The 24,622-nt window shown below is 39.9% G+C and overlaps 2 protein-coding genes across 7 annotated transcripts in view; one reads left to right on the top strand and one right to left on the bottom strand.

The window, feature by feature from the left end:
* The first annotated feature begins 4,452 nt into the window (after nucleotides 1-4,452).
* Nucleotides 4,453-8,349, top strand: TAF13 (TATA-box binding protein associated factor 13). The gene is made up of 4 exons (XM_042456746.1): nucleotides 4,453-4,609; nucleotides 4,896-4,974; nucleotides 6,072-6,169; nucleotides 7,978-8,349. The coding sequence occupies exons 1-4, from the start codon at nucleotides 4,583-4,585 to the stop codon at nucleotides 8,146-8,148; spliced, it is 375 nt and encodes a 124-aa protein (XP_042312680.1). The 5' UTR covers nucleotides 4,453-4,582; the 3' UTR covers nucleotides 8,149-8,349.
* An 81-nt stretch (nucleotides 8,350-8,430) lies between these two features.
* Nucleotides 8,431-24,622, bottom strand: part of NEPRO (nucleolus and neural progenitor protein) — a 49,450-nt gene continuing 33,258 nt past the window's right edge. For 5 of the 6 annotated variants that reach the window (XM_042456727.1, XM_042456726.1, XM_042456729.1 and 2 more), the window contains 8 exons: nucleotides 21,724-21,878; nucleotides 19,304-19,380; nucleotides 17,061-17,192; nucleotides 15,972-16,049; nucleotides 13,859-14,214; nucleotides 13,220-13,287; nucleotides 11,616-11,869; nucleotides 8,431-8,906 (listed from right to left, as the gene is read on the bottom strand). In XM_042456727.1, the coding sequence (XP_042312661.1) occupies nucleotides 8,495-8,906; nucleotides 11,616-11,869; nucleotides 13,220-13,287; nucleotides 13,859-14,214; nucleotides 15,972-16,049; nucleotides 17,061-17,192; nucleotides 19,304-19,380; nucleotides 21,724-21,813 (1,467 nt within the window). In that variant the 5' untranslated portion in view covers nucleotides 21,814-21,878 and the 3' untranslated portion in view covers nucleotides 8,431-8,494. Of the gene's footprint in view, nucleotides 8,907-11,615; nucleotides 11,870-13,219; nucleotides 13,288-13,858; nucleotides 14,215-15,971; nucleotides 16,050-17,060; nucleotides 17,193-19,303; nucleotides 19,381-21,723; nucleotides 21,879-23,990; nucleotides 24,504-24,622 lie in introns of those variants that run through there. The other variant, XM_042456731.1, reaches the window with a different exon arrangement.

Raw genomic sequence — 24,622 nt, 5'->3', positions numbered from 1 at the left:
TACAGCTTCAGTATTACATGCAGAGTGTATGCATATTCTGACTTCTCAATATATATGCTTAAAAGCAGTATATATTTTTGCCCAGATTTTTAGCAGGAAATTTTAAATAAAAGGCTAAGCCATGTGAATAGGGGCACCGGTCCATAACTGGCTTAACAGTTGTTGTTCCTGAATACAAACAGGTACATATTCCACTCAGCATGACAGAATAATTGTTTAGGCATCCATGCAGCTTTAGCTCAGTGCAGGTTACAATGAGGTTATAATGCACCTAGGTTGCATTATAACCCTCAGTCTGTGCTTCTGCTTGTGCTACCCTGCTTCTAGTTGCAGAAATACAAGTTATAGCTGCTCAGCTCATTTTCTGCTTAGTAAATTCAGCTGTAGAATCAAGACAGAGGACATAGTCATAGAGGATTAAGCTGCAAATGAAGGTTTGTTCACAAGAAATGCAGAATAAAATGCATCACATTCTAAATACATTGCTGTTAAATCTTCATATAGTACTCTACATCCACGGAAAGCTGGGAACATTCCATTAAGAAGTAGCTTCAATTGTAGTAAAAGGTAGTAAGTTACCATTGTAGTTAAAAGTAGCCCTTTACTGTCTCATTTTTTCAAGATTACCTTTTAGTTACGTTTAAAATCACACCTGAATGCTACAATCCATTGGACTAGATACAGAACACACCTAAGTGGCCTATGACAACATTAAAGATAAATACACAATACATAGAATTAAAATAATTCCATATGATTGATAAGTGAATGGCATAACAGAATTTCCAGACCTGCATTATTTGCAATCCTATACATGTTGCTCAAGGTAAGTCATGCACAAAAGGAGTGTTGTGATCCTTCATCAAGTTAAAATGGCAATGTTAACTTACAGCATCATTACTAAGCTCAGTGGCATTACTAGGGGGGTGCAGAGCGCACCAGGTGACACCCTAAGAGGGGGTGATACCACTGCTTCTCAAACATCTCCCTTTGGACTGAAATAGGCTGTGGTGCTCACCCCCTTTCCTTTAAAATGCTTTAAGGGATGGTGGGAGTGGGGTGAAGCTCTGGGAGAAAAGGAGAGGCCCCAGATTTTTTTTTCAATTACAGGTACCGGTAATTTTTTGTGAAATTTTAATTTTTAAAATTCTTTTTAGATTTTCTTTAAAAACATCACATTTTAACCAGGTCTTCACTATACATATGTAAATACATTTAAATTGTGCATATGATACTGTAATTTGAAGGTATAATTTTAATTTTGCTAGTTGTTTATGTCACAACTATTAGCATTACATTAAGTGGTATATGGGAATTAGGATTTATGAGTAACATTAGTGCAAAAAAGCATTACTAAGCATTCTGCATGGTGTGAAATGGGAGGAGGTCAATAGACGGGTGACACTGAGTTACCGCACCCAATGGCACCAACCCTAGGGATGCCACTGACTAGGCTATGGAATTAAATGTAAGTAGCTCACTTATAACTCCTTATTTACAAACTATGGCAAAAAACAGTTCAAGGAGCACTTTTTAGATTTGCAAGAATGGGACCATGTGTCTCTTTGGTGGCCAACGAGATGGGATTTGCTCCTTTCTGCTGTAGTGGAAAGATGGGGGAAAAGAATAGTAATATTTCTGAAAGCTATTTAAAAGGACACATTCATTTCTGCACAAACATGAGACCTGAGAGCAATTGTAAAGCATATAGTTTGGCTTTGTAAAGGCCAGTCTATAGCGTCTCTAAGTATTTTACTAATACAGTCAGCCCTTCATATCCATGTTTTTTTTTAATCCACAAATTCAACCATCCATGGCTTGAAAATATTTTTTATAAATATAAATTCCAATATGTAAACCTTGATTGTGCCATTTTATATAAGAGACACCATTTTACTATGCCACTGTATTCAATGGGACTTGAGCATCCACTGATTTTAGCGATCTTGAGTATCCACTGGATCTTGGAACAAACCCAGAAGATACCAAGGGCCCACTGTACTGTGCCAGAGCCATAAAAATGGCTGTGTGTGTGTGCTGGAGTTGACAACAGAACTATTTTATTTATTTTACGTAGGCACACAGCAGGTACAGAAAGTGACTATACTGTAAGTTGTCGACGCCTTCAATCCCTATATTGGGAGAAATGCGAGATATAAGTAAATAAAATAATAATAAAGTAATGGCTGATGTGTGTCTTCAGGACATTTCTAACTTACAGCTACCCAAAGGTGAAGCTGTCATAGGGTTTTCTTTGCAACTTCCTTCAGTGCGGTTTTGCTATTGCCATCCTCTGGGGCTGAGAGAGTGTCCAATATCACCTAATGGGTTTCAACTTCTCAAAGAACCTTTACTTCAGTGGCTCCTAAACTATGGAACAACCTCCCGGAAGAGATCCATCTTATTACCACCTTGGTTTCAAGAGGCAGTTAAGACAGGTCTCTTCTGGCAAGCCTATCCACCCAATCTTCTATAAAGAGAGTATTATATCTTATAATTGTTTGACTGTACTGTTTTAAACTGTTTTAATGCTTGAAAATTATATGTTTTATTCTTGTATCTTATTGTTATTGTTGGGTTGTAATCCCGCCTCGATCCAACTGGGAGAGGCGGGAAAATATAAATAAATTTTATTATTATTATTATTATTATTATTAGGCTGAGTGGGGATTTGAACCCTGGTTTTCAAAGTTGTAGTCCGGCACTGAAACCACTGCAACATCTTGGTTTTCTTGTTGAACCCCCATTCTTTCCCAGCTCAAGCCTTATTGCAATGTTTACTGCAGGCATAGATGCTGCAAGGCAACACCGAAATTTTGGGTGTTTTTCCAGTCGATAATCGATCAAATGCTGATAACACTTAAGGAAACAAAACAATTCCAGCCAGAGGACAAGGAAAAGTGGGATCTGAGTGACTCCTTTCATCAGAGGCTTTGCTAACCGAAGTATGCCCACAGTAGGAATACCACTAGAGAAGTACTAAGTATTTCCTTCCTTATTTCCTCTTAGGGCAATTGGTATAGATGTCATCCTTAAAGCAATGGTAAGGTGTAGAGGTATGGGTGCTGAACTAGGACTCTGGGGACCAGGGTTCAAATCCCTACTCAGTCATGCAAACCCACTGGGTGACCTTAGGCAAGTCACACTCTCTCAGCCTCAGGGGGCAACGCCAACCCTCCCCAACAAAGTCTGCCAAGAAAACCCATGTATAGGGGTCACCATAAGTCATAAACTACATGAAGGCACACAAGAAGAAGGTTTGAAGGCCCTTTTTCTCATTCCTATTCCAAAGAACAACAACCCTCCAAATCCACAAAACAGTGATGCTTTTATGGGGCCAACCAATTCCCTCATCCTCAGAGAATAGCCATGGCAAAACCCATCTGAAGAAACTTGGCAAGAAAACCCTATGAACACAACATCTTGGGGTCACCGTTCAGTGGGGAACAAATGACTTGGAAGACATACAACAACAAAACGCACAACGGATATTTCACAAGCTCCCGAAGCTCCACTGGCTTCTTTCTTCATCAGGCAAAAGGTGTTGAAAACATACAGTAAACAAGGAGGAAAAAAGTGATGATGTTAGTCATAGGCCTGCATTTTGTCAAGATGTTGTGGTTGTTGCCCTCTTGGCTCTCTCTTTAGGATTCCCAATAAAGGTACAGTATCACTGTTCTGTGGATTTGGGGTGTAATTTACTTTGCTATACAGCCAAAAAGGAGGGCCAGCGTGACAAAGGGGTTTGAGTGCTGGAGCCTGGACTACGACTTTGGAGACCAGGGTTCGAATCCTAGCTCAACCATGGAAACCCACTGGATGACCTTGGGCAAGTCACACTCTCTCAGCCTCAGAGGAAAGCAATGGAAAAAACCCTCTGGGCAAAAGAAAAACTGCCCAGATAAGCCAGTAGTAAGTTTGATTTGGGGGTATAGTTAGATGGTTCTGGAATGAGCCACTGTCGAGGGTTGGACTATATGACTCTGAAGAACAGGGTTTGAATCCTTGTTGGGCATGGAAACCCACTGGGTGACCTTGGGCAAGTCACACACTCTCAGCCTCAGAGGATGGCCATGGCAAACCCCTCTCTGAGGAAACTTGCCAGGAAAATCCCATGAAAGTTTCACCCAATTAATTAATTAATTCACCTTAATTAATTAATTATTCTTAAATAGTTGGAAACTATTTGAAAGCATATAACAACAACAGTTGTTGCTGTTGTGTGCCTCCAAGTCGTTTCTGGAGATCTATTCCATTTCCATCCATGCAGTGGTTCCCAAACTGTTCTTTAAGGGGATCTCTTTTGGACTTCAGCTCCCAGAAACCCACACTATTGGGCAACATGGCTGAGGCTTCTGGGAGCTGAAGTCCAAAATTCTCTTAAAGGGCACAGTTTAGGGAGGGACTGAAGCGCCTGATCAAGGGCAAAGTGAGGGCAAGGTATGGCTTCATTTTCTAAGAAAGAGCATGCGCAGAGGCGCTCCGCGGAAAAAGTCTAAGGGCAGGGCAAAATGGCGGCCGGAAGTGGCGGGCTGGCTTAGGCGGCTGGTTTTGTTTACCGGAAGCTTCGTCCGCAGGCAAAATGGCGGACGAAGAAGAAGATCCTCCAGTGAGTGAGGGAGAAGTGGTTAATTGCAGTGGATTTAGGGAGCGGTTGGCCTTTTGGGGCACCTACTCGCCCTTTGGGAGCTTGGCTATCTATAGGGCTCCAGTAGTTTTATTTTTATTCATTTGTTGTTTCATTTCTTTATCAATATAGCTTTTATTCAGCCAAGCAGCTGGATGGAAGGAGACCTGTACACAGCCCCCAATGCAGTCTCGCCGTGGATTTGTCTCATTCTAGCTGGGTTCTTTCCTTTCTTCTCCCTCATCCTTGTTTCTGTTCCCCCTTTTAGTTTGAAGAAGATGCTGAAGAATCTGGAGGAGGCCCAGATGGTGGCCAGGGGAAAAGGAAGAGGCTCTTCTCCAAAGAGTGTGAGCGGATAGACAGTACTGAATACAGAGAACATGCAGAGAGGGGGGGGGGGGGGCTGTGTAGGACATTTAATAAATCCAAAATAGTAGTAGTAATAATAATAATCATCATGTTTTAATTCCTCTTCAGATTTCAGCCTGCTTTAAAAGTCTTACAATAAGTAAAAGGCGAAAGATTTATGCGATCTGAAGAGAAACCAGAGTTATGCGCATGTACATAATGTGAGATCACTTGATGACCACAGAATACATAAATTATGCTGAAAAGCATTGTTTAAGATTATATGAGGGGCATAAAAGAAATGTTTTATCTTTAGTAATTTATGCTCGGTCACGTATGTGTCAGATCCCCTGATGCACAGTATCTAGTTTCACTGACCTTTCTGCATCTGAGGAAGTAGACTCAAGTCTACAAAAACTTATGCTGCCCACTTCTTTCTTTCAGTTCATCTCAAAGGTGCTACAAGATCTGTCTACATACTGATTCCACAGACTCACACAGCTATATCTTTGAATTAACTTTTCCATGGTCAAAACTGTGGAAATTTCTGTAAACTTAAGCTGAACAAAACAAATGTCTATTTCAAGAGTGTTAGTATTGCTAATAGTCAGATGAATTAGGTTTGTAGTATTTTTCACTTGGCCTTTCACACTCTTTCTGCAGCAGTTAGCATTTTGTGCTTATAGGTTTCCTGTAAGCATCTGGCTGGCCACTATGTGAACAGAACCCTGAATTATATAGACCTTTGGTCTGATTCCCTATGGCTTTTCTTTTATGCAAGGTTTAAATAAAAATTGATTACCAAGCATTGTCCTTGATGGTGTACACATAATTGTGTACAACAAGATAGTAGCTAATATTGTTTCAGTATTCAAAATGGAAGATACACTTTGCAAGTCATGATTATGTAGGTGGATGTTTCTTAAAATTAGTTTAAAAGTTTGCATAGACATGTAGGCCATTGCTTCTTTGAACAATTTAGGAAAATATGACTCCTCATTTCCACTTGAGAGAGTTTCAGTGAACAGCAAAAACATTCCAGTGTCACGTTATTCCTCATTCCACTGAAGATGGGTTTTTTGTTGTTGTTCTACAGTGCGATGTATGATGTATGGATTTGGAGATGACCAGAACCCTTACACTGAGTCAGTGGATATTCTTGAAGACTTAGTCATAGAATTCATCACAGAAATGGTAGGTCCTTCTTGTATGCTTGGATGGTGAGAAACCTAAATGCAGCAAGGCATGGGCTCTTTGTTTCTGTGTTGTAGTGTCCATGTTTCAGATGAGTCTCCCTTATTTGAAATGCTTGGGACTAGAAGTATGTTGGAATATTTGATGTACATAATGAGATCTTGGAGATGGAACTCGAGCCTAAACTTGAAATTCATGTATGTTTCATATGCACCTTGTATGCAATAGTTTAAGGAATTTTATGAATGAAAAAAAGTTTGTATACATTGAACCATCCAAAAGCAAAGCTATGTGAGCCACTCATGTGGACGATTGTGGAATATTTAGGATCTTGGAACTCCATATAAGGGAGACTCAATCTGTACTTGGAGAAACAGAATTTGAAGGAAGGAATTATAAGTTTTGTTCTTTGGAGCGAAGAAGCAAGCAAGATTTTTCCTCCTGAACATTGTTAGGGAACTTACATGACTTAAAATGTATTTTCAATCATATCTCAGGAGTGCAGGAGGGAGTCAAAATGTCTGTATCACATTGTTTTGGTAGCAGTCCTATGGGAGCAATTAGGCTTAGAAATAGTTTATAGAAAAATCAATCAATTTGTTGTCTGAGAGAGTTTTCAATCTAGTGATCACATTTAAGCCCAAACACTCTTAAATTCATTGTAAAATAGTTTTTAAATGTTTCAAAGATTTAACTATGACACCCACCCATCATTACTTGCTACATTTCTATACCCATGTGTTTGTTTGCTTGCTCTCTCATTGCTGTTGCACCTGCCCTTAAAAAAGGCAAAACAAAGCCACATAAACTGTTGTTACATTGGCATGTTGACTTGTATACACTTTGAAACACTGATGTGCTGATACAGCAAGGCTCATGACTCAACATTAAACATGTTTGCCTAGACATGAGCCCTGCAGAGTTCAGTGCAACATAGCCTGATCAAATCTATTACACTGCAGCCTTAGGTCCAAAACATACTTCAGAAATAATCCAGTTTGAGACTGCTTTGACTGCCCTGGCTGAATGCTAGGGAATTTTGGGAACTATAGTTTTGTGAGACATTTAGCCTTTTCTGTCAGATAGCCCTGGCACCACAATAAACTACTCTTTCTTGCAAATCTATCACTCTTTTGGACCTTGGAGGGGGTACTGTCCAGTAACATCTTCAGCAAGGCTCATGTCCTAGTGCCAAGAGCCAGAGCTTTCAAGTATATCTATCTCTCCAGCCACTGAACGGCAGTGGGGATGTGCCTGGATTTGTTCTTATTGTTCTAAACTCTAGAGGGAGGAACAGACTTAGGCTGGGGGCAGAAGCTGCTCCTTCTTCCCTCCATGTGGAAGAGAAGCCAGCCAAAGCAAGCTGAACAGTGCCTGTGGAGACAGATGGATCATGCAGACTTTTTGCACAGAAGGAATAGCCTCATATGTGCATTGACAGAGTTATCTATCAATATGATGTACAGCTATACCTAAGGAGGCAGAGAGTCTCAAGGCTTGTTCTGCATTCAAAAACAAATTGTTCTAAAACCTACTTTCAAGCAGCAAAAAGACTTTCAGTTAATAGTCATTGGTTATGATTCTGGAAAACCTTGGACTTGGGAGAATTTGTGGCCAAGGTAGATACTGTTTTCCTTACTGAGATATACACACATGAAATTATTTACAGCATGCAAAATAAGGGTCATTCTTGTCATCCTGACTCCTACTAGAAGTGTTTCATCTAAAAATGAGAATGTTGGCCAACAATTCAGTAGTACCAAATAAATCATTTTTGTTCTAATTCAAATTGATATTTTTCCTGATAGACCCATAAGGCAATGTCTATTGGACGGCAAGGTCGAGTGCAAGTTGAAGATATTGTATTCTTGATCCGTAAAGACCCACGGAAATTTGCTCGTGTGAAAGACTTGCTAACAATGAATGAAGAATTAAAACGGGCCAGAAAGGCATTTGATGAAGCAAACTATGGATCTTAAAAGTCTTATGCAGAATGGCATTCACAAGAAGACAAGTTTCAATTGCCTGATTTGTCCTTTCCCTTGAAGCCAGCACATATATTCATTTTGGATTCTCATTTCTTAGTCTGGACTTCAAATATAGAGTTGTGTTCAGATGTACCATTTGTTGCTATCTAAATATACTATTGTATTTATTAAAGTTGGAATTTCCACAAATAATTTTTGGGGTGTTTTTAGCTTGCAGCATATAGGTAATGAGAACATGAAAGCAAAACAAAAACAGTAGTTCAGCTTCATTTGTTCATGCAATAACAGAACACTTTATTCTGCAGAACCAAAATGTATGAACATGGTGAACAGAGTGTTATAAACCTATTGCTTTAAAAATGTCATCAATATCATCTGTATTCTTAGTAATTTCCTCCTGTATATGGGCACAAGTTCTTTCTACCACAAGGGCAGAAGCATCCCCCTGAATTTGTCCTCCACCAGTTTCGTTAGAACTGTTAGTAGCAGTCCATAACTGAGATGAACAATTAGACTGCTGACCAAGGGAAAGTAATAGTTTGCCCTTTGTGAAGCCAGGAGTGTCTGATGGTGCAGGTATGATGGAAGATGGTGTTCTTTCTGAAACACATGTTGACTTTCTTGAGTGTTTGCTCCACATTTGTAGATGGGAATGTGCTCTAAGCATCTGGTTGAGCTTCCTTCTGCAGCTTGGGAGTGTGAGATATTTACAGAGGGTAGCTTTAACACAACGAAGTTTTCTCTGTAGTCTGTAAGGGAGATATTATCATAGCAGTTTTTCCAAAACTAAACTCATTTATTAACTACATCGGTTTCACACAAGGCAAGAATTTGAGAGATCCTGCAAGAAATTTCCTCAAACATCTTTGAATCCACACACTTTATTTTTATCTGTAACATCCATACTGAGAAATCTTCCTAACTTCCACATGATCAATAAAAGACAGACAGTAAAGAATTATGCATGTGCAAAGCACATATAATTTTAAAGTACTATACAGAAAGACAAGGAGTTCCTGGCCAGAGGTTCACACTGTATATGTTGCAATAATGTCACACTGCCATTGTATCTGTAGTTGTTACAGCAAATCTGCTGAAAAAGCTTCCCATGCTTAGCTAGATTAGTCCTTAGACAGCAGAATATATTGGGGCTGTATGCAAAGTTTTACAAGATTGGTAATGTCTACTCTAGTTTGCTGTCATAGCCTCTGAACCCCGGGTCATGTTCACCATGAGGTGGTTTGTTGTCAGAAACTACCTTCAGCAATACCGTACCAAGTAAAACACTGTATCTGTAAGGGCCAACAAATCACCTGTTTATTTACTACATATACAGTAACTATTACAGATATGTCTAGATTTCATATACCCCACAACATGTAGCAGGCACAGTACACTTTACACAGTAAGACAGCCACAGCTGGAGCTGTGCCTTTGACTTCGGTTTTCCCTCACACACGTCAAGTATCCAGCAGGCTGCAAAAATCCCCGTTTAATAATAATTTATATCCCGTCTCTCCAATAGGATCGAGTGAGTATACAGATGAGAAAGAATCATCATCTTCCAAGTATCCCATTTCTGAACCTGTTATCTTGGACAATGGGTTTCTAGCATCCCCAGGCTTTCCAATGCCAGATTTGGAGACTGTTACCCAGGAACTGGAGGAGTTCATCACACATGTGAGGATGCACTCAGAAGCAACTGGTCATGAGAGACTTGGTTAGATTTAAAAATTTTAAGCAACAAGGCATCTCAGTGAGATTTGGCAGGTTCCCCAAGAAGGAAAATGAGTTGCTGAGGAAAAATATGAAGACATTCTTGGAAGAGTGGATTAGTGCAGAAAAGCTCTTGTTTACAGATTTCCTAAAGAGCAAGCCGACCTGAAAAGGCTGAAATGTGAACATTTGTTTGGTATAAGGATTGCTCAGGGAGACAGAACTCCCGCCCTGGAGAGAAAGAAGTGGTCGTGAGCTCTGGGTGACTTTTGGAGCAATTGGTGCAGAGCTCACATGTAGAGCCTGCCAAGGAAGGGCTTTGAAGGGAGGACTCTGCCTGCTCTGATCATGGATGGTTTCCAGAAATTGGGGTTCCCGCACTGTGTGGGTGCACATCTGTCTCCCACAGCTCAAGGAATGTCTCCCACTCCATAACCCTGGAGACCTGTCTATTACCAAGCGACGAAAATGTTTGACCCTCAGAATTATAATGGAAAGTATTCTAAAAAAAGAAGATGCTCAGGAAGTATCAAGCCAAGTATGGCAACAACTGGAAAAAGATGTCAGAACTGATGGATCTAAGACAAACAAACAAGCAAGCAAGCAAAACCCGTCCAGCCTTACTCAAAATTTCATTTTAACCTATGTTTTATAGTTATTGTTTTAATTAAATTGTATTAATGTGTAATGATTGTTTCTAGAATGTACGCCTCCTGCAGGTTTTTATTTATTTTAATTAATCTGATTATTCTGTACAGTGCTGTGCAAATTTACAGCACTTTATAAAGTTTAATAATAAATAATAATAATTTATAGTAGCTTCTCAGTTCTATCTATTCACACTCCACCTTTATCAGTGTCTGCCATTTTCTGAAACATTTGGTTGCTGAAAGCTCAAAGGGTTAAGTGAAGAGCAAGGTATGTTCCCTTATGATCAACACCAAAAAAAATTCACACATCTATGCCCCCCAGGAACTAAAGAAAACCTAGGTGACAGAAATATTTCAGGCCTCAGATTTTTTTAGAAGTATTACCAGTAGTTAAGTTTATTCATATCAGCTAGTGTGCCTAATGTGAGAGAAACTGGCATTTGACCTGAGTAAAAATGTCAGCGATCTCATGTATGGGTCTCTGAATAATTTTGTGATAAGAAGTAAAGAGCTGGGAAGGGGTTCCTCAAAGATGATTTGTTTTAAAACAGACCTGCACAACTTGGCAATAGGTAGGGGTCAAAGTTAAAATAGTCTAAACTTCTTCAGGCTGCAGATAATTAATTAATTAAGTTAATTAAAATCTAATTAATATTAATTCCATCCTCCTATGCCCGGCCTCCCCTCAGGAGAAGGCTGAGCAGAGGAAGAGCCATGAAGGATGAACACTCGCTTTTCTTCCTCCTCCACCTGGCTCTTCCCTGCGGGCTGCCAGAAATCCTTTGGTAGGCAGCAAGTAGCCCATGCACTTTATGTTGTGCAGGTCTGGTTTAAAAAATGGGACAATGAAGCAAACTGGAAAATAAAATGGTTAAAGTTTTAAAGTTTTTGTTTCTGTGTTTTGTCTTTTTCTCTTTTTTTGACTTGATTTTATTGTCTTTGATATCTTGTTACCTGCCTCGATCCAATACAGGGAGAAGCGGGATATAAATAATAATAATTACTGTTGTTGTTGTTGTTCAAAAATTAGCAAATAAAGAGACTCAGACCTACCAGAAAATACTAGATGATGATAGTAATACTAATACAAACCTGCAACCCTGTGCTTCCACATGCTGTAGCCGCCTACTTTTCAAGAGCTTCATTCCAAGGAAGAAAGCTTCTCGTCTAAGTTTATTGTTTTTGCACCAGAGAATGGTTGATCTCAGTGCGTCCGACAGTTCTCCAAAGGAACTCGCTTCTTGAAATTTGGACACAAAAGATTTAAGATGGTGGGACTTCAGTGATTTAGGAGATGTAGACATTTCTCTCTCTTTTGATCCAGGAAGTTCCCTGATTTTGATAGTCTGCAAATGAATTAAAAGCAAATAAATTAATATAAAAAAGTACTGAAAGGTAAAATTCATCAGTGAAGAAAAAAGGTTAAAGTTTCTAAGGTTAGTACCTAGCATCTTTGATTAGAAGAAGCCTAATTTGAAGCAGAGAAATCAAATAGGTCTATGATCATGATTTTAACTACTGGCTTGAAAATATATTTGCATCTGTCTTACATTTGGATCCTAAACACGTTAGTCAGGATCCAAAGAAAAATCTGGCTTTTAGCATGCTCACTATGGCTTTAGAATAGTGTTTGTGGAACAGCAATGATTTCTGATAACATACCCCTCCTCCCAAAAAATCCACTAGCAGGAGTGTGTGAAGTAGTGAAGACTGACTACCTATTCAAACCCCCACTAGCAAGAATAGGTGGAACATCTGGGCCCTCCCAGATGCCACTGGCTTACAACTCCCATCATTTCTGGTCAGAAGCCCAATACTACTTGGAAAGCAAGAAGTTCCCAACCTATGATATACAGAAGCAGAATCATCAATCATTATAAGAACAGGCAGGAATGTTGGACTAGTTTAATCATTCTGTTTAATGCATGCCATTTATCTATTTATTTTTAAAATGTTTTAATTGTACTTTTTGTTTGTTTGTTTGTTTTTTAATTGCTGTGAAGCCGCTCTGAGTCCCAGTCCTGGGAAAAGAGCGGGAAATAAATAAATAAATAAATAAAATAGAACAATCCTTTGTACTAAAAGGAGAAACTCTGTGGCACAGCATCAACAACCTACTGTCTCTTCCTGTGACAAAGGAACGAAGTGGAATGCTTTTCCCATTTCTGACTTATATTCTGTTAGTGCCCCTTCACAATTAATAGCAGTGTGACAAAAATTAACCACACCATTTAGGGGTATAGTATACATACAGACTCAGCATATGGTCAAACCCACTCCAACATACCTAGCAGAAAAACCTAGAAGCCCTCAATGTATCTTTCCAAATGACTCAGTCCTTGCTGACAGCCTAGCACCTCCCCTGTATCCTAAAGCCTCTAACTGCCTTCAAGTAGAGTTCAGAATTGCTCCCTTCCTATTTATAAAGTAATTAAATACTAAGAAACAGATCGACAATCTGACCAACTATACTCAGGTACATAAAGCAGAGTCCGCAGGACAACATTTGCTCCCATATTCCCATCCCCAAAATTTTTATTGCCCTCCAAAAAGGCAAATTTCATACCTTCCCATAAACCTGTGGACACACTCTTAGCCATTTAAACATAATCCCTTCACCACCAATTTTTTGAGACCTTAAATAAAAAATGGTATGAAATCTAATATTTGCAAGACAGAAACAAAATGGAACAAACCTCCTGTAGAGCAAGATTAGGATACTTGCATAAGGTCTTAACATCAAAGTCCAACTCCTTTCCAAGATCTAGAATGAAGAACACAGCTTTTACGGTATTTCATAAGAGGATAAGCTAGCTTGGCTACAGCCCCATGTACTTAACCAGAAACAAAATGATTCTGATATCAATGACATGCTTCTTACATTAAAAAGTATTCTTATTTAAGAAAAGTATTTGAGAAATACGGTTGTGCCAGTCGATACCTAAATATTTGAGCACAATAGGCTAGAAGTTATTTCTAAAGCAAATGCAACATTTGTGCAAAATAGTTTAACAGTTAAAAAAACCTGTGGGTGATGGCATGATGAAAACCATTTCTCCTTCCCTAGACCTTTCAGGACAGCAGCAAACACACTATTAAAAAGAAGGGGAAGTTTACACACATGCCATATGGTCATCCAGAAATCATTCACTCTGGCTGAGAACGAGAACAAAAACAGTGCCATCACTAGCTGTTTGGAAGCAAACTCCAGCAGTTCTACCTCTCTGATTGTCCAACAGCCATTCCCCAGGCTCATAGTTTTAAGAACCTGTGCCTGGATCTTATTTTCCTTTTCCATTCCCTTCCACTGAATTTGAAAGGCCACTGCCTGTTACCTTGGTTAGTCCTGTTGACCAGAACTGGTTTCCCAATATCGATGGTGTTCTGGGAACTCCTCATCTTCCTTCTGACTGTTGTAGGACCTGCTGCAGTCACAAGCTGAGACTGAGATGTCTTGCTTCCAGCAAATAGTCTATTCATCCATCCACTTCCGGCCTTTTTCATTACAAACGCTCTAGGCATTTTCTTCTTAATCTCCAAATAAGGGGTTCCCAGAAATTCATGTATTTCGGAAGGAAAAGCAAATCCTTTAATATAAGGCCTTGGTTGTATCTCTGAAACTTCTCGATATAATTCAAACAGGATCTTATATAAAGAACTGAGGCTTTTCAGGACACCTCTATAGAGAAGCCTAACATACAGAGAGAAAAGGTGAAATACAGGTGATACATAATGCATTGCTGCATGATACATTTCTTGAATCTGATCGACTCTTCCACTACAACTTCCCAATTATTTTTGCTCCTGCTAGTTTGACTTCAACAATATGAATTCACCAGTCTTTCTCCTATGACCAGTGTCGGAAATTAGAAACAATTTCTAAAAGAAAAATTTTGGAGTAATAATTAAAAAAAACCTCCGTTCCTTCTTTGTGGCATTAATGCAAGAACATTTCAAAACCTGAACATCTCAACAATTGTACCGACCTAGATAAATGAGCCAGCAATTCTTTTACATGCAGTCAGTATGAGGTCCTTTACTATGATGGAACTTATCTGGTGTTTTTAAAGTTTTTATTATAATTGTGTTGTCACACACACCTTACTACCTGAAACATGAATGCAAAAACTGGATTTTGGTAGGGCTGCAGGCTGGCAGACCAGTTGCCAAACATTTGCCTGCTTTTAAAACAGCAGCAAACACCAAAGCTTCCGCACACCCATTTCTTCTCCAGGCCTTCTGCCAGGCTGCATCCACACTGCAGAATGCAGTCTAACACAGCTTTAACAGCATTAGCTCAATGCTATGGTATTCTGGGATTTTAATTTTGTTAAGTATTTATCCTTCTCTATCACAGAGCTCTGCTGCCACAACAAACCAAATTCCAGGATTCCAAAGGATGGAGCCATGACAGTTAAAGTGTTGTCAAATTGCATTAATTCTGCAGTGTGGTAGCAGTCTCTGTCTTTCTTCTACATATTACCTTCAAAGAAATGGGCATCTTGGCCGCAGTCAAAGCAGTAAGAGACAATGGGCAATTCTTCTGCCTCCATCCATACAAGACATCATGACTGCGATTGGACACAATACTCCTATATCAACTTCCCTTTTCTGTTTATTTAAACTGTTAAACTATTTTGATCTTCCACTTTTTATTTTCCTTCTACTCTCCTTCCCTTCTGGTTCTCTTTATTTGTAAATCAAAGGGCAGATGGTTTTATGATCTCTATAGCATTGCCATAAACACTGTGAATTATATTTCAATTGCTATAAGCCTTAATTAAAATAAAATTTAATAGCACAGCAAAATCCATAATTGCCTGAAGGCAAGCAGAAGGACAAAGGAAAGTATAGGTGGAAGGAAGCTATGGCAAGGAACTACACTTTTGCCTTGATCAGTACTTAAGATTTGTGGCTCTGGCAGTTTTAGTTGTCTGAAATAAAAGGGTTAGATTAGTTACTGGAAAAAATCTCTTACCTAGGAATATGTCACGGTTATCATTATAATTAAATCAGTTAGTTTTATGGAAATTGTAAGCACAGAATAGCGACTTAGATCCCACTAATTCTAGCAGGGAAGAGATAGAATCTCAACTTGCATCCCTGTATATTGCTATCAGGTGAAATCCAACATCGCATGAGTAAATGACCTGCCACTTGTGGAAAGGGACATTCTCTTCTCTTGCAGCTTCTCATGGACTCCCACCAAAAAAACTGTTCCAAAGGGTACCCCTGACCTGCAGAACATTTTAAGGTCATGTAGGGGATTCCACAGGGGAAGAAAACACACCCTTTGCTGTTCCACTCATGGTAACCATTCTGTCTGTGAGAGGGTTCATTGGATACTACCTGCGATTATCAGAACACATGTTAAGCAGATTCTTTACTGGAGAAATGTAAAAGTACAAGGAGAAATAAGTCTATCAATTTTTTTAAAAGTATACGTACCAGAGTCGGCTCAGCAATCCTGAAACCAGGGTATTCAGCAGTATATACTCTTGCAAACACAGATGCTTAACAAACAAACTGAGGAAGAAGTTAAGGTTGAACCACAACTGATCGAAGAGAGAACAAACAAAAATTAAATACAATTGAACACAGACTGAAGTTCAGTGAGCAGACAGCTTTAAGTCAAGCCAAAGGGTAAGATCTGAGAACTTCATGGCATATAAATAAAATCTAAAATGAGTACCCAGACTGTTGGGGGCAAATTAGCTTACTTGCTAATTAGCTTACTTGCTGTTCACCACTATGATCTTTGGAATAGCGGTATATAAATAAAACAAATTATTATTATTATCTATATAAATAAAAATGTAAATGTTCGTTTGTTCAAAATCTTAAATCTCCAGAAGTTCTTCATCAATTGCTTTTGAAATTTTGACACAATGTTCGTACGAATACACGCATGTTTGTATATACCTAATATGTTTTTATATATAGATGTCACACGTAAAAATATGTGTTTTTTGGGAAAAACATCACCATCTGTTGGACATAACAGCAACACACCTCAACAGATATGCCATTTCAATTTAAGAGACTGCAATTCCCGATTCGATTGGCGTTCGCAATCCCCATCAACAAAGCTCGGGCTAATCTTTAGAATTGTGCAGTTTACATCTAGACATGGACAATTGCATGTTGCAGAGTTGACAAACCAGACAATCTCTATATCTACACAGCCAATGGAACAACAAAAAATATTGTATACCCACAAGCATTGTGACATTAAATATTTTAGAAATGTGCACTTTCTCTTTTCTTTCTTTTCCATTTAACCAGACTGATCCACAGCAACGCGTAGCCGGGTACAGCTAGTCTTAAATAAAATAAGTGTCGCATTTGCACTGCAGAAATAATCCAGTTTGACACCACTTTAACTGCCATGACTCACTGCTATGGAATTCTGGGGACTATAGTTGGCAAAGCTCTGATGCCACAACAAACCTAGGGTTACCATATATCAGAAACATTTAAAGAAACAAATGAGAACTGCAAATGTTTCTAAACCATATGCTTGCCTTAGAAGGATACAGAAATGCTGTGCAACAGCGTTCAAGTAAACGCAGAACAAGCTTGCAACCACCCAATATCTTCACCATGACCACTTCTATCACAGGTTGGCTAGGAACCAAAGATTCTGTAGGATTTTCTGATATCTGATTCCTATTTCAAAATATAAAAATATAAGAAGCAGAATGTTTGTATCTGTGCTTGGATCTTCCAGCATTCAGCTTCCAGCATAGTACAGGACCTGTAATAACTAACTGATATGCAGAATCCTTTGACATGAACTGTTCCTGTAATAAAAAAGAATAATCATCTTGCTCTATGTTAAGTTTGCCCAAAATTTTTGCAACCATATTGGCCTTTATTCCTTTTTAAATCTTCTTTTCAAACATGCTTAAATCTTACAGCTTGGTACACATGGTTGTTGTACTGAAGAAACAAAAGGACAAGGCAGAAATAATACTTTTGCTTGGAGTGACTTCCATTAATGCAAGATTTTGAATTACATTTCATTATTTACTATAGTTTGAAAACTTCCTCCATCTCACAACAAGAGTGAGCTACTGTGGGAGAAGCAAGGGCCATTTTTTAAAATCTGTATACCCTTGGAGGGCCAGCCTTGTGCATCACTAAAACACCACAAGTGATGTTGTGACACTTCTAGTTTCTTTTCAGGAGGTCAGTCTTTTGTGGAGAAGGGTTAGTGTTGTGGGAAGGTAAGGCAAGGAAACCAGTGACTTCTGGTGGTTTGGGGCTGTTATTTTGGAAAAGTCGCCTAAAATGGGCAGTTTGGCATCTTGGGGGTTGCAAAACTGGAAATGGAGAATTGTGTGACGGGGTGTCACTGCCAAATCTCTCAAACTCCTTTACACTGTGTGCTATCCTTGCCACCAATTAGGTGATGGCTTGGCAACTACCTCACTAGTTGCCACCAGTTATGTAGAAACCACTAGTTGAAGATAAAAATATCTTTTTCCTTTTGGTAGTGTATTAATTATGTTTAATAGTGCAGATGATGTTATCTGTAAGCACACTTCAGGCAACTATCGTACATACTCGACTATAAGTAGACTTCATGCACAAGTCAAGGGCAGGTTTTAGGGCCAAAATTATGGATTTTGGTATGACTGGGGAGAGGTCGATGATAAAACTTAGGGGCATCTAAAAGAACTTACAACATCCCAGCATGCATAACTATATGTTCTCACACTAAAGATTGAATGGATAAGAGAGTGGAGGAAGGTCAGTGCTTCCAGTACAGATTACCATATATAAACATGTACAAGTCGATACCATGTATAAATCGAGGGCAGGTTTTGGGGACAAAATTTTGGATTTTGATATGTTAAGTCATGGGTACAACTTAGAGGCATGTAATAAACGTTCCCTTATAGTCTTAGTTCCCACAGAACCTGTATCTAGCCTCTGTATCTCTTAAACCTCCTGGTTATCTGGTTATCTGGTTATCTGTTACACCACCAGCCACTTTAACTGAACTTCTACAGTTTCCTAATATTTATTTCATCAGTTCTCCAGATGACTTCAATAATCTCCACTGCTTCCTAGCCATGTATATATCCCACAGGATATTAACCCATACACTTTAACTTCAAAGTCATCTAGGCCCTTACTTAGGTAACTAAACCTCTTCTAACTGCATCTCACAGCAGTCTCCCTCGGCTGCTAACCCCTCAAGGTTCAATGACACACACTCCCCTAATACATGGCTCTGCCTCTATTTATTCCTGGGAGCAGTCCCATCCTTTTCTAGCTTCATTCCTATTGGCTGTTCTCAACTTTCTAAACTGCCTGTTCTCTTCACAGTATGCAGCATGTTGGCCACATTTTCTCCACCCCATCTTACATTAACACAGGTTATTCCAATGAAATACACCACTGACAAAAAATGAATTTCAGTTGCTTCAAGTCCTATGAACTCCAGCAAAAATAAAATTACCTGAAAATGCTTAACCTAACAAAGGCCCAAAACACACTACAGAAATAATCCAGTTTGAGACCGCTATAGCTGCCCTGGCTCAGTGATAGGGAATCCTGGGAATTGTAGTTTATTGTTGCAGAGAAGGCTCAATGCTCAATGTCTCACAAAAGTGCAGATCCCAGGATTCCGTAGCATTGATCCAGGGTAGTTAAAGAAATCTCAAACTGGATTATTTCTGCAGTGTGTTTTGGACCAAACTCAACAAAGTAAAGATGTAAAATATAAACTCATATAAACATGGTTGGATATGCTAGTTTATGCTACTTACATGGGCTCCAATTGAATAAGATCTTGAATTGGCTTCTCCAGATTCATTAGATTTAAACGCTTCAAGCATTGTTGCACCTGGAAGGAGGGGGAATACATCAACTGATTAGATGAAAATTTAAACTTCTCATCTACACACATTTCAGTTCACTAAACTGTAATCCATAATATGCATGCATGAAATGATGCAAGTGTGACATCTTTCTACCCTACAGCAAGACAATTACTTTAAGTCAAATGAATAATCAACCAACTAAATACTCATTACTGTGAAAGCAATAGGGATGAAAACAGGAAATATTAAGTATCATGGCACCTCCTGTGGGATTCCCCTTCATATTTCAAGAAGATCAGGGAGGCTGCTGCTGCTGTTGTTTGGATTTTACACAAAGGTGATTGGATGCTAACAACCAGCATTTATGTATAGATCTCTTTAAAAACATTTCCTGTTCAATAGACATCTCTTAATTTTTTCCCCTGCAGTCACTGATGTACAAATGAAAGCCTTCCACCAATGACAAAATGAAAATTACAGCTCAAACTCCTTAAGTCTTGAAAATATCCCTGACTACAGTTCCTAAATACCGTAAATGCACCCAATCCCATCTGATCTTGGAAGCTAAGTAGAGTCAGCTCTGGTTAGTTACTTGGATGACAGACCACCAATGAATACCAGGTACTGTAGGCTATATTTCTGAGGAAAGAACTGACAATACCATCTCTGAATATTCCGTGCCTTAAAATACCCTATGAAATACATGGGGTTGTCATAAGTCAACTTGAAGGTACATACAGAGAGACAGTACTTGCAGTAACACAAGTGATGTGCTTCAAACACATTAAAATGCATTTAAAAGCTAATTATTACTACTGCTTCTATTCAAAGTTATTAGGAACTTGGACTACAATCTTAAACATACTTCCTCAATCACAGATTCTAAAAAAATAAAAACCAGGCATAAGTGCTGGTTGTGACCTAGATAGCCCTGTATGGCTTAGGTCTGGGCTATCCAACAGCAGCCATTCCATCAGACTAAGGCCTGTTACAGACAGCCAAAATAAAGCTGCTTCGAGTCACAGTGGAGGTATGGTGTTTCAATGATGCATTCGTCTTAAGAGTCCAGAAGCCACAGCAAAGCCACGCTCCAGTCTGGAGCATGGCTTTGGTGCGACTTCTGGACTCTTAGGACGCATGCATCATTGAAACACCATACCTTCACTGTGACTCAAAGCAGCTTTATTTTGGCTGTCTGTAACAGGCCTAAGAAACCTTACTGGTAGGATTGGTGGATACCCAATTATGGTCTTCTCAGCAGCCTCTAGCTTCTGGAACTCCCTCCTTAGGGAGGCTCCTTGCAATCTTTGTGTTGGCAGGAGGAGACTTGTTTATTCCAATAGATTTATGGAACTGAAGGTGTTTGAGGAAAAGGCTTTTAAGAAGGTGCTGTATTGTTTTGAACTGTCCTATTTTTAACCACTTAATTTGTAAGCCACCTTGAGTCATAGTCTTAGAAAAATGCATGGTATAAATAAAGATAAAGATGATTGTGATAATGTATGTAGATTTCAGGTGGCAATGTGACAGGCTATTTGTACATTAATTTCTATGGAATCATGAAAATAAATTCTTCACATACACATACACTGAAATGAGTTTTGCATAATAAACATATATATTTTTCTTGAAATACAACATTGTAAGTTAATGGAAAATTTCAGAAACATATTAAGAAAAATATCAGTTTCTCTTCTGCAAACACAAATATTAATCTACAAAATTTACTTTTTTTCCAGATGAGACAATGAGGAATATCCAGAGCTTTTTCTCCAAAAACTAAAAACAAGCTTCAAGTTCTTAAATTTAGGAGAATAAAATTAGATTCTGCACAGTGCTGAGTGTTCATTTGTAATTTGTTATCATTTCCCAAACTGATGACTAGTTTCAAATAGATAAGACCAGGGGTAGGCAACCTGCGGCCCGCGGGCCGGATGTGGCCCGGCAAGGCCTTGGGACTGGCCCCAGCCCGGTCCTGCCGCTGATTGCCGCCGGAGCCTTTGGCCTATCAGGAGGAAGCGGGCAAGGGGGGGCAAGCGGCAGGCAAGGGGGGCAAGCAGCGGGCAAGGGGGGCAATTGTCTATAGAAGCCTTCGAAACATGCATTTATATTTAAAAAAATTAAAAATCAGCAATTTTTTTGTGTGTCCTCCATCTTTTTAGGAAAAGTGTCCTCCATTTGAAAATTTTGTCCTACATTTGTTCCGGTTTATTTAATTTATTAATTTTTAAAGAATTATTTAATTATTTATTTTTTGGCTCCCCCCCCCCCCCCCTCCCTAGGGCCGGCAACCCGGCCCCCGGCTCAAAAAGGTTGCCTACCCCTGGATAAGACAATGTCCAAGTATGTTTTCAGGTTCTCCTGACCTGTTTGAGTGACTGATATGGCTTATGATGACTCATCTGGTGGTGGAAATGATAGATGATAGAACGCAGGAGGCACTGTTCTGTAACCATTGATTTATTTTTTAAAATGTTGTTAACAGCACGACACTCCTTCCTAACTACAGCAAGGCACCTCACTGGAAAAGATAAAGAGACATTTATCTGACATTGCAAGAATTTGTTCAACACATCAACACATGAAGTATGCTTTGAAGCACTTTAGCAGATATCTAAATAAGTCCACAAAAGTTATCAGTCAGCAAAATGTTTGACTAGCCAGCTAGAACTTAGCAGAGAATGGATGGAGAGCTACATTACTTCTCTAACATTACTCTGCCAGGCAGAGACATAGCACTCCATCTCTTGCCTGGCAATCTGCTTACTGTATTTTCCGGTGTATAAGACGACGGGGCATATAAGACGACCCCCAACTTTTGAAAGAAAATTATAGGCTTTAGCCTATACTCACCGTATAAGGCTACCCCTCCTCCGTGCCGGCGTGGGGCTGCAGGCTTCTCAGGTCTCCGGAGGCCTGAGAGGCCGGCAGCCCCGAGAGCACGCGCGCCGGCTTCTAAAGGGCCTCCAAAGGCCCCTCAGAAGCCGGCGCAAGGCTGCCGGCTTCCCAGGCCTCTGGAGGCCTGCGAGGCCGGCGGCCCCGAGAGGGTGTGCGCTGGCTCCTCAGGGCCCTCCGAAGGCCCCTCAGAAGCCAGCGCAGGGCTGCAGGCTTCTCAGGCCTCCGGGGGCCTGAGAGGCCGGCAGCCCCGAGAGCGCGCGTGCCGGCTTCTAAGAGGCCTCTGAAGGCCCCTCAGAAGCCGGCGCGAGGCTGCAGGCTTCTCAGGCCTCCGGAGACCTGAGAAGTTGGCGGCCGAGTGCGCGCACCCGGCGTATAAGACGGCCCCCGACTTTTGACCCAATTTTCAAGGGTCAAAAAGTCGTGTTATACGCCGGAAAATACGGTACTTACCTACCTGTATTTCCTTCAGGAGCTGCCAGAAATAGCTTTCCTCAGTGTAGTGCATTACAACTTCCATCATTGAATTCCTGACCACTGACTGGAGCTGATGAAGATTGCAGTCTATAACATCTGAACAGAACTACATTGGGAAAGAGTACAAGGCTACCCTATGTTCCTTTCTGGCTTCCCAAGAAATGACTACGGTAGGTTAACTCCTAGAAACTGAAATACATTTGAAAACCAGTACTGTTTTCTCAGCACCATCCTTAAACTTTGTAATCTTCAACCCAAAATGCATTCAAAAATATTATTTAATCTGGCATGGGGATGAAACATGTTGTTTGTCTGACATACAATTACCAAAAGCCTCATCCAGCAAAGCCACTAGTAAGGGATGATGGGAGTTGTAATCCAAGCCATCTGCAAGGTGAAATTGTACCCACAATCTAAGTATCCACAGACTGTGTCTAAAAAGACGAATGATTATAGGAGCTGTAATCAAATACATTTGCAGCATCAAAAGTTTCTCACTCTGGGTTTTTTTTAGGAATTAGGGTGTGATTTATCTTGTTAAAACTGAAGGATATGTAGCTGCAACAGGGGACTCATGAAGGGTAGCCTGTGGGCTGCGACTTCAACCATGGCAAAACAATTTTTTTCTTCTTAAATTTGGACTGAATTTGGACATTTTACCTCTACACCACCAAAATATTCCTGATGCAAAAACATGGAGACTTCTTGAGGAATCCATTGTTCTCTGCCTACAAAGAGGCCTGTGGCCTCACTGGAATAGAGACATATATTGCGGCATGGCCAGAGGGAGGAGGAGCCTGCCTGCAAAGATATCCCCCCCCCAGCATAACATATTTACTAAGGGCTGAAATAATGAGCCTGTAAAGCAGGCCAAAATAAAGCTGCTTCAGATCACTTTGCAGGTATGCTGTTTAAATAATGCATGCGTCATAAGAGGCTAGAAGTCACACCAAAGCCACGCTCCAGTCCGAAGGACTGGAACGCAGCTTTGGTGCAGCTTCTGGCCTCTTAAGATGCGTGTGTCAACCAAAGCATCCATGGCCATCCAGCCTCTGTTTAAAGACCTCTAAGGAAGGAGACTCCACTACACTCCAAGGGAGTGTGTTCCACTGTCTAACAGCTCTTACTGTCAGGAAGTTCCTCCTAATGTTGAGGTGGAATCTATTCCTGGAGCTTTCAACCAATTGTTGAAAATAGCCTGCACCTAGGCTAGAAAGAGAGTGATGGGCTATCCCATTTGGCTCTGAGATAAGGGCAGTACCTGTCACCCTGCAGAGAAGTCTTCTGATATGTCTTGTATGGAGGCTGTTCTGCTTTCAGACCAAAACAGGCTTCCCACTCCTGCTATGTGTCTTCTTACGTAAGAAGAAGCCCCACTGAAAACAGTGAACCTTACTCCTGAGCAAGCATGGCATTATCACCCTCACAGAAGAAGACACACATTCATAAGAACATAAGTACAACATTCCACAGCCTAGTTTATACATGTATTTTCAGTAGCTGTTGACTGTTACCACAAATGATGATTTACATGTGTGTATAAGCCATCACAGATCTAATATACAACAGGCAGACCATTGTTTATGAGTACATTCCTATGTGAATTGGCTCCAACTGATACATAATGAAAATGGTTATACATATCATTTTGTAAAGACTATGGATGCATCTACGCTGCAGAAATACAGTGGTCCCTCCACATTCACTAGGATTAGAGGTGAAGGACCTCCATGAACGTGGAAAAACCACAAATAGAAAAACGCTATCCTTTTTATAGATTTTTATGGGTTTTTTGGACTATGTGGCCATGTTCTAAAAAAAACATAGCCCGAAACCCCAAAAAAATCTATGGATGCCGGCCATCAAAGCCTTTGACTTCACACTATCCTTTTT

This window comes from Sceloporus undulatus, chromosome 3 (genome assembly GCF_019175285.1).
Source record: "Sceloporus undulatus isolate JIND9_A2432 ecotype Alabama chromosome 3, SceUnd_v1.1, whole genome shotgun sequence".
NCBI lineage: Eukaryota > Metazoa > Chordata > Lepidosauria > Squamata > Phrynosomatidae > Sceloporus > Sceloporus undulatus.
Note: the sequence above shows the minus strand (reverse complement) of the source record. Positions and strands in the feature narration are given on the sequence as shown.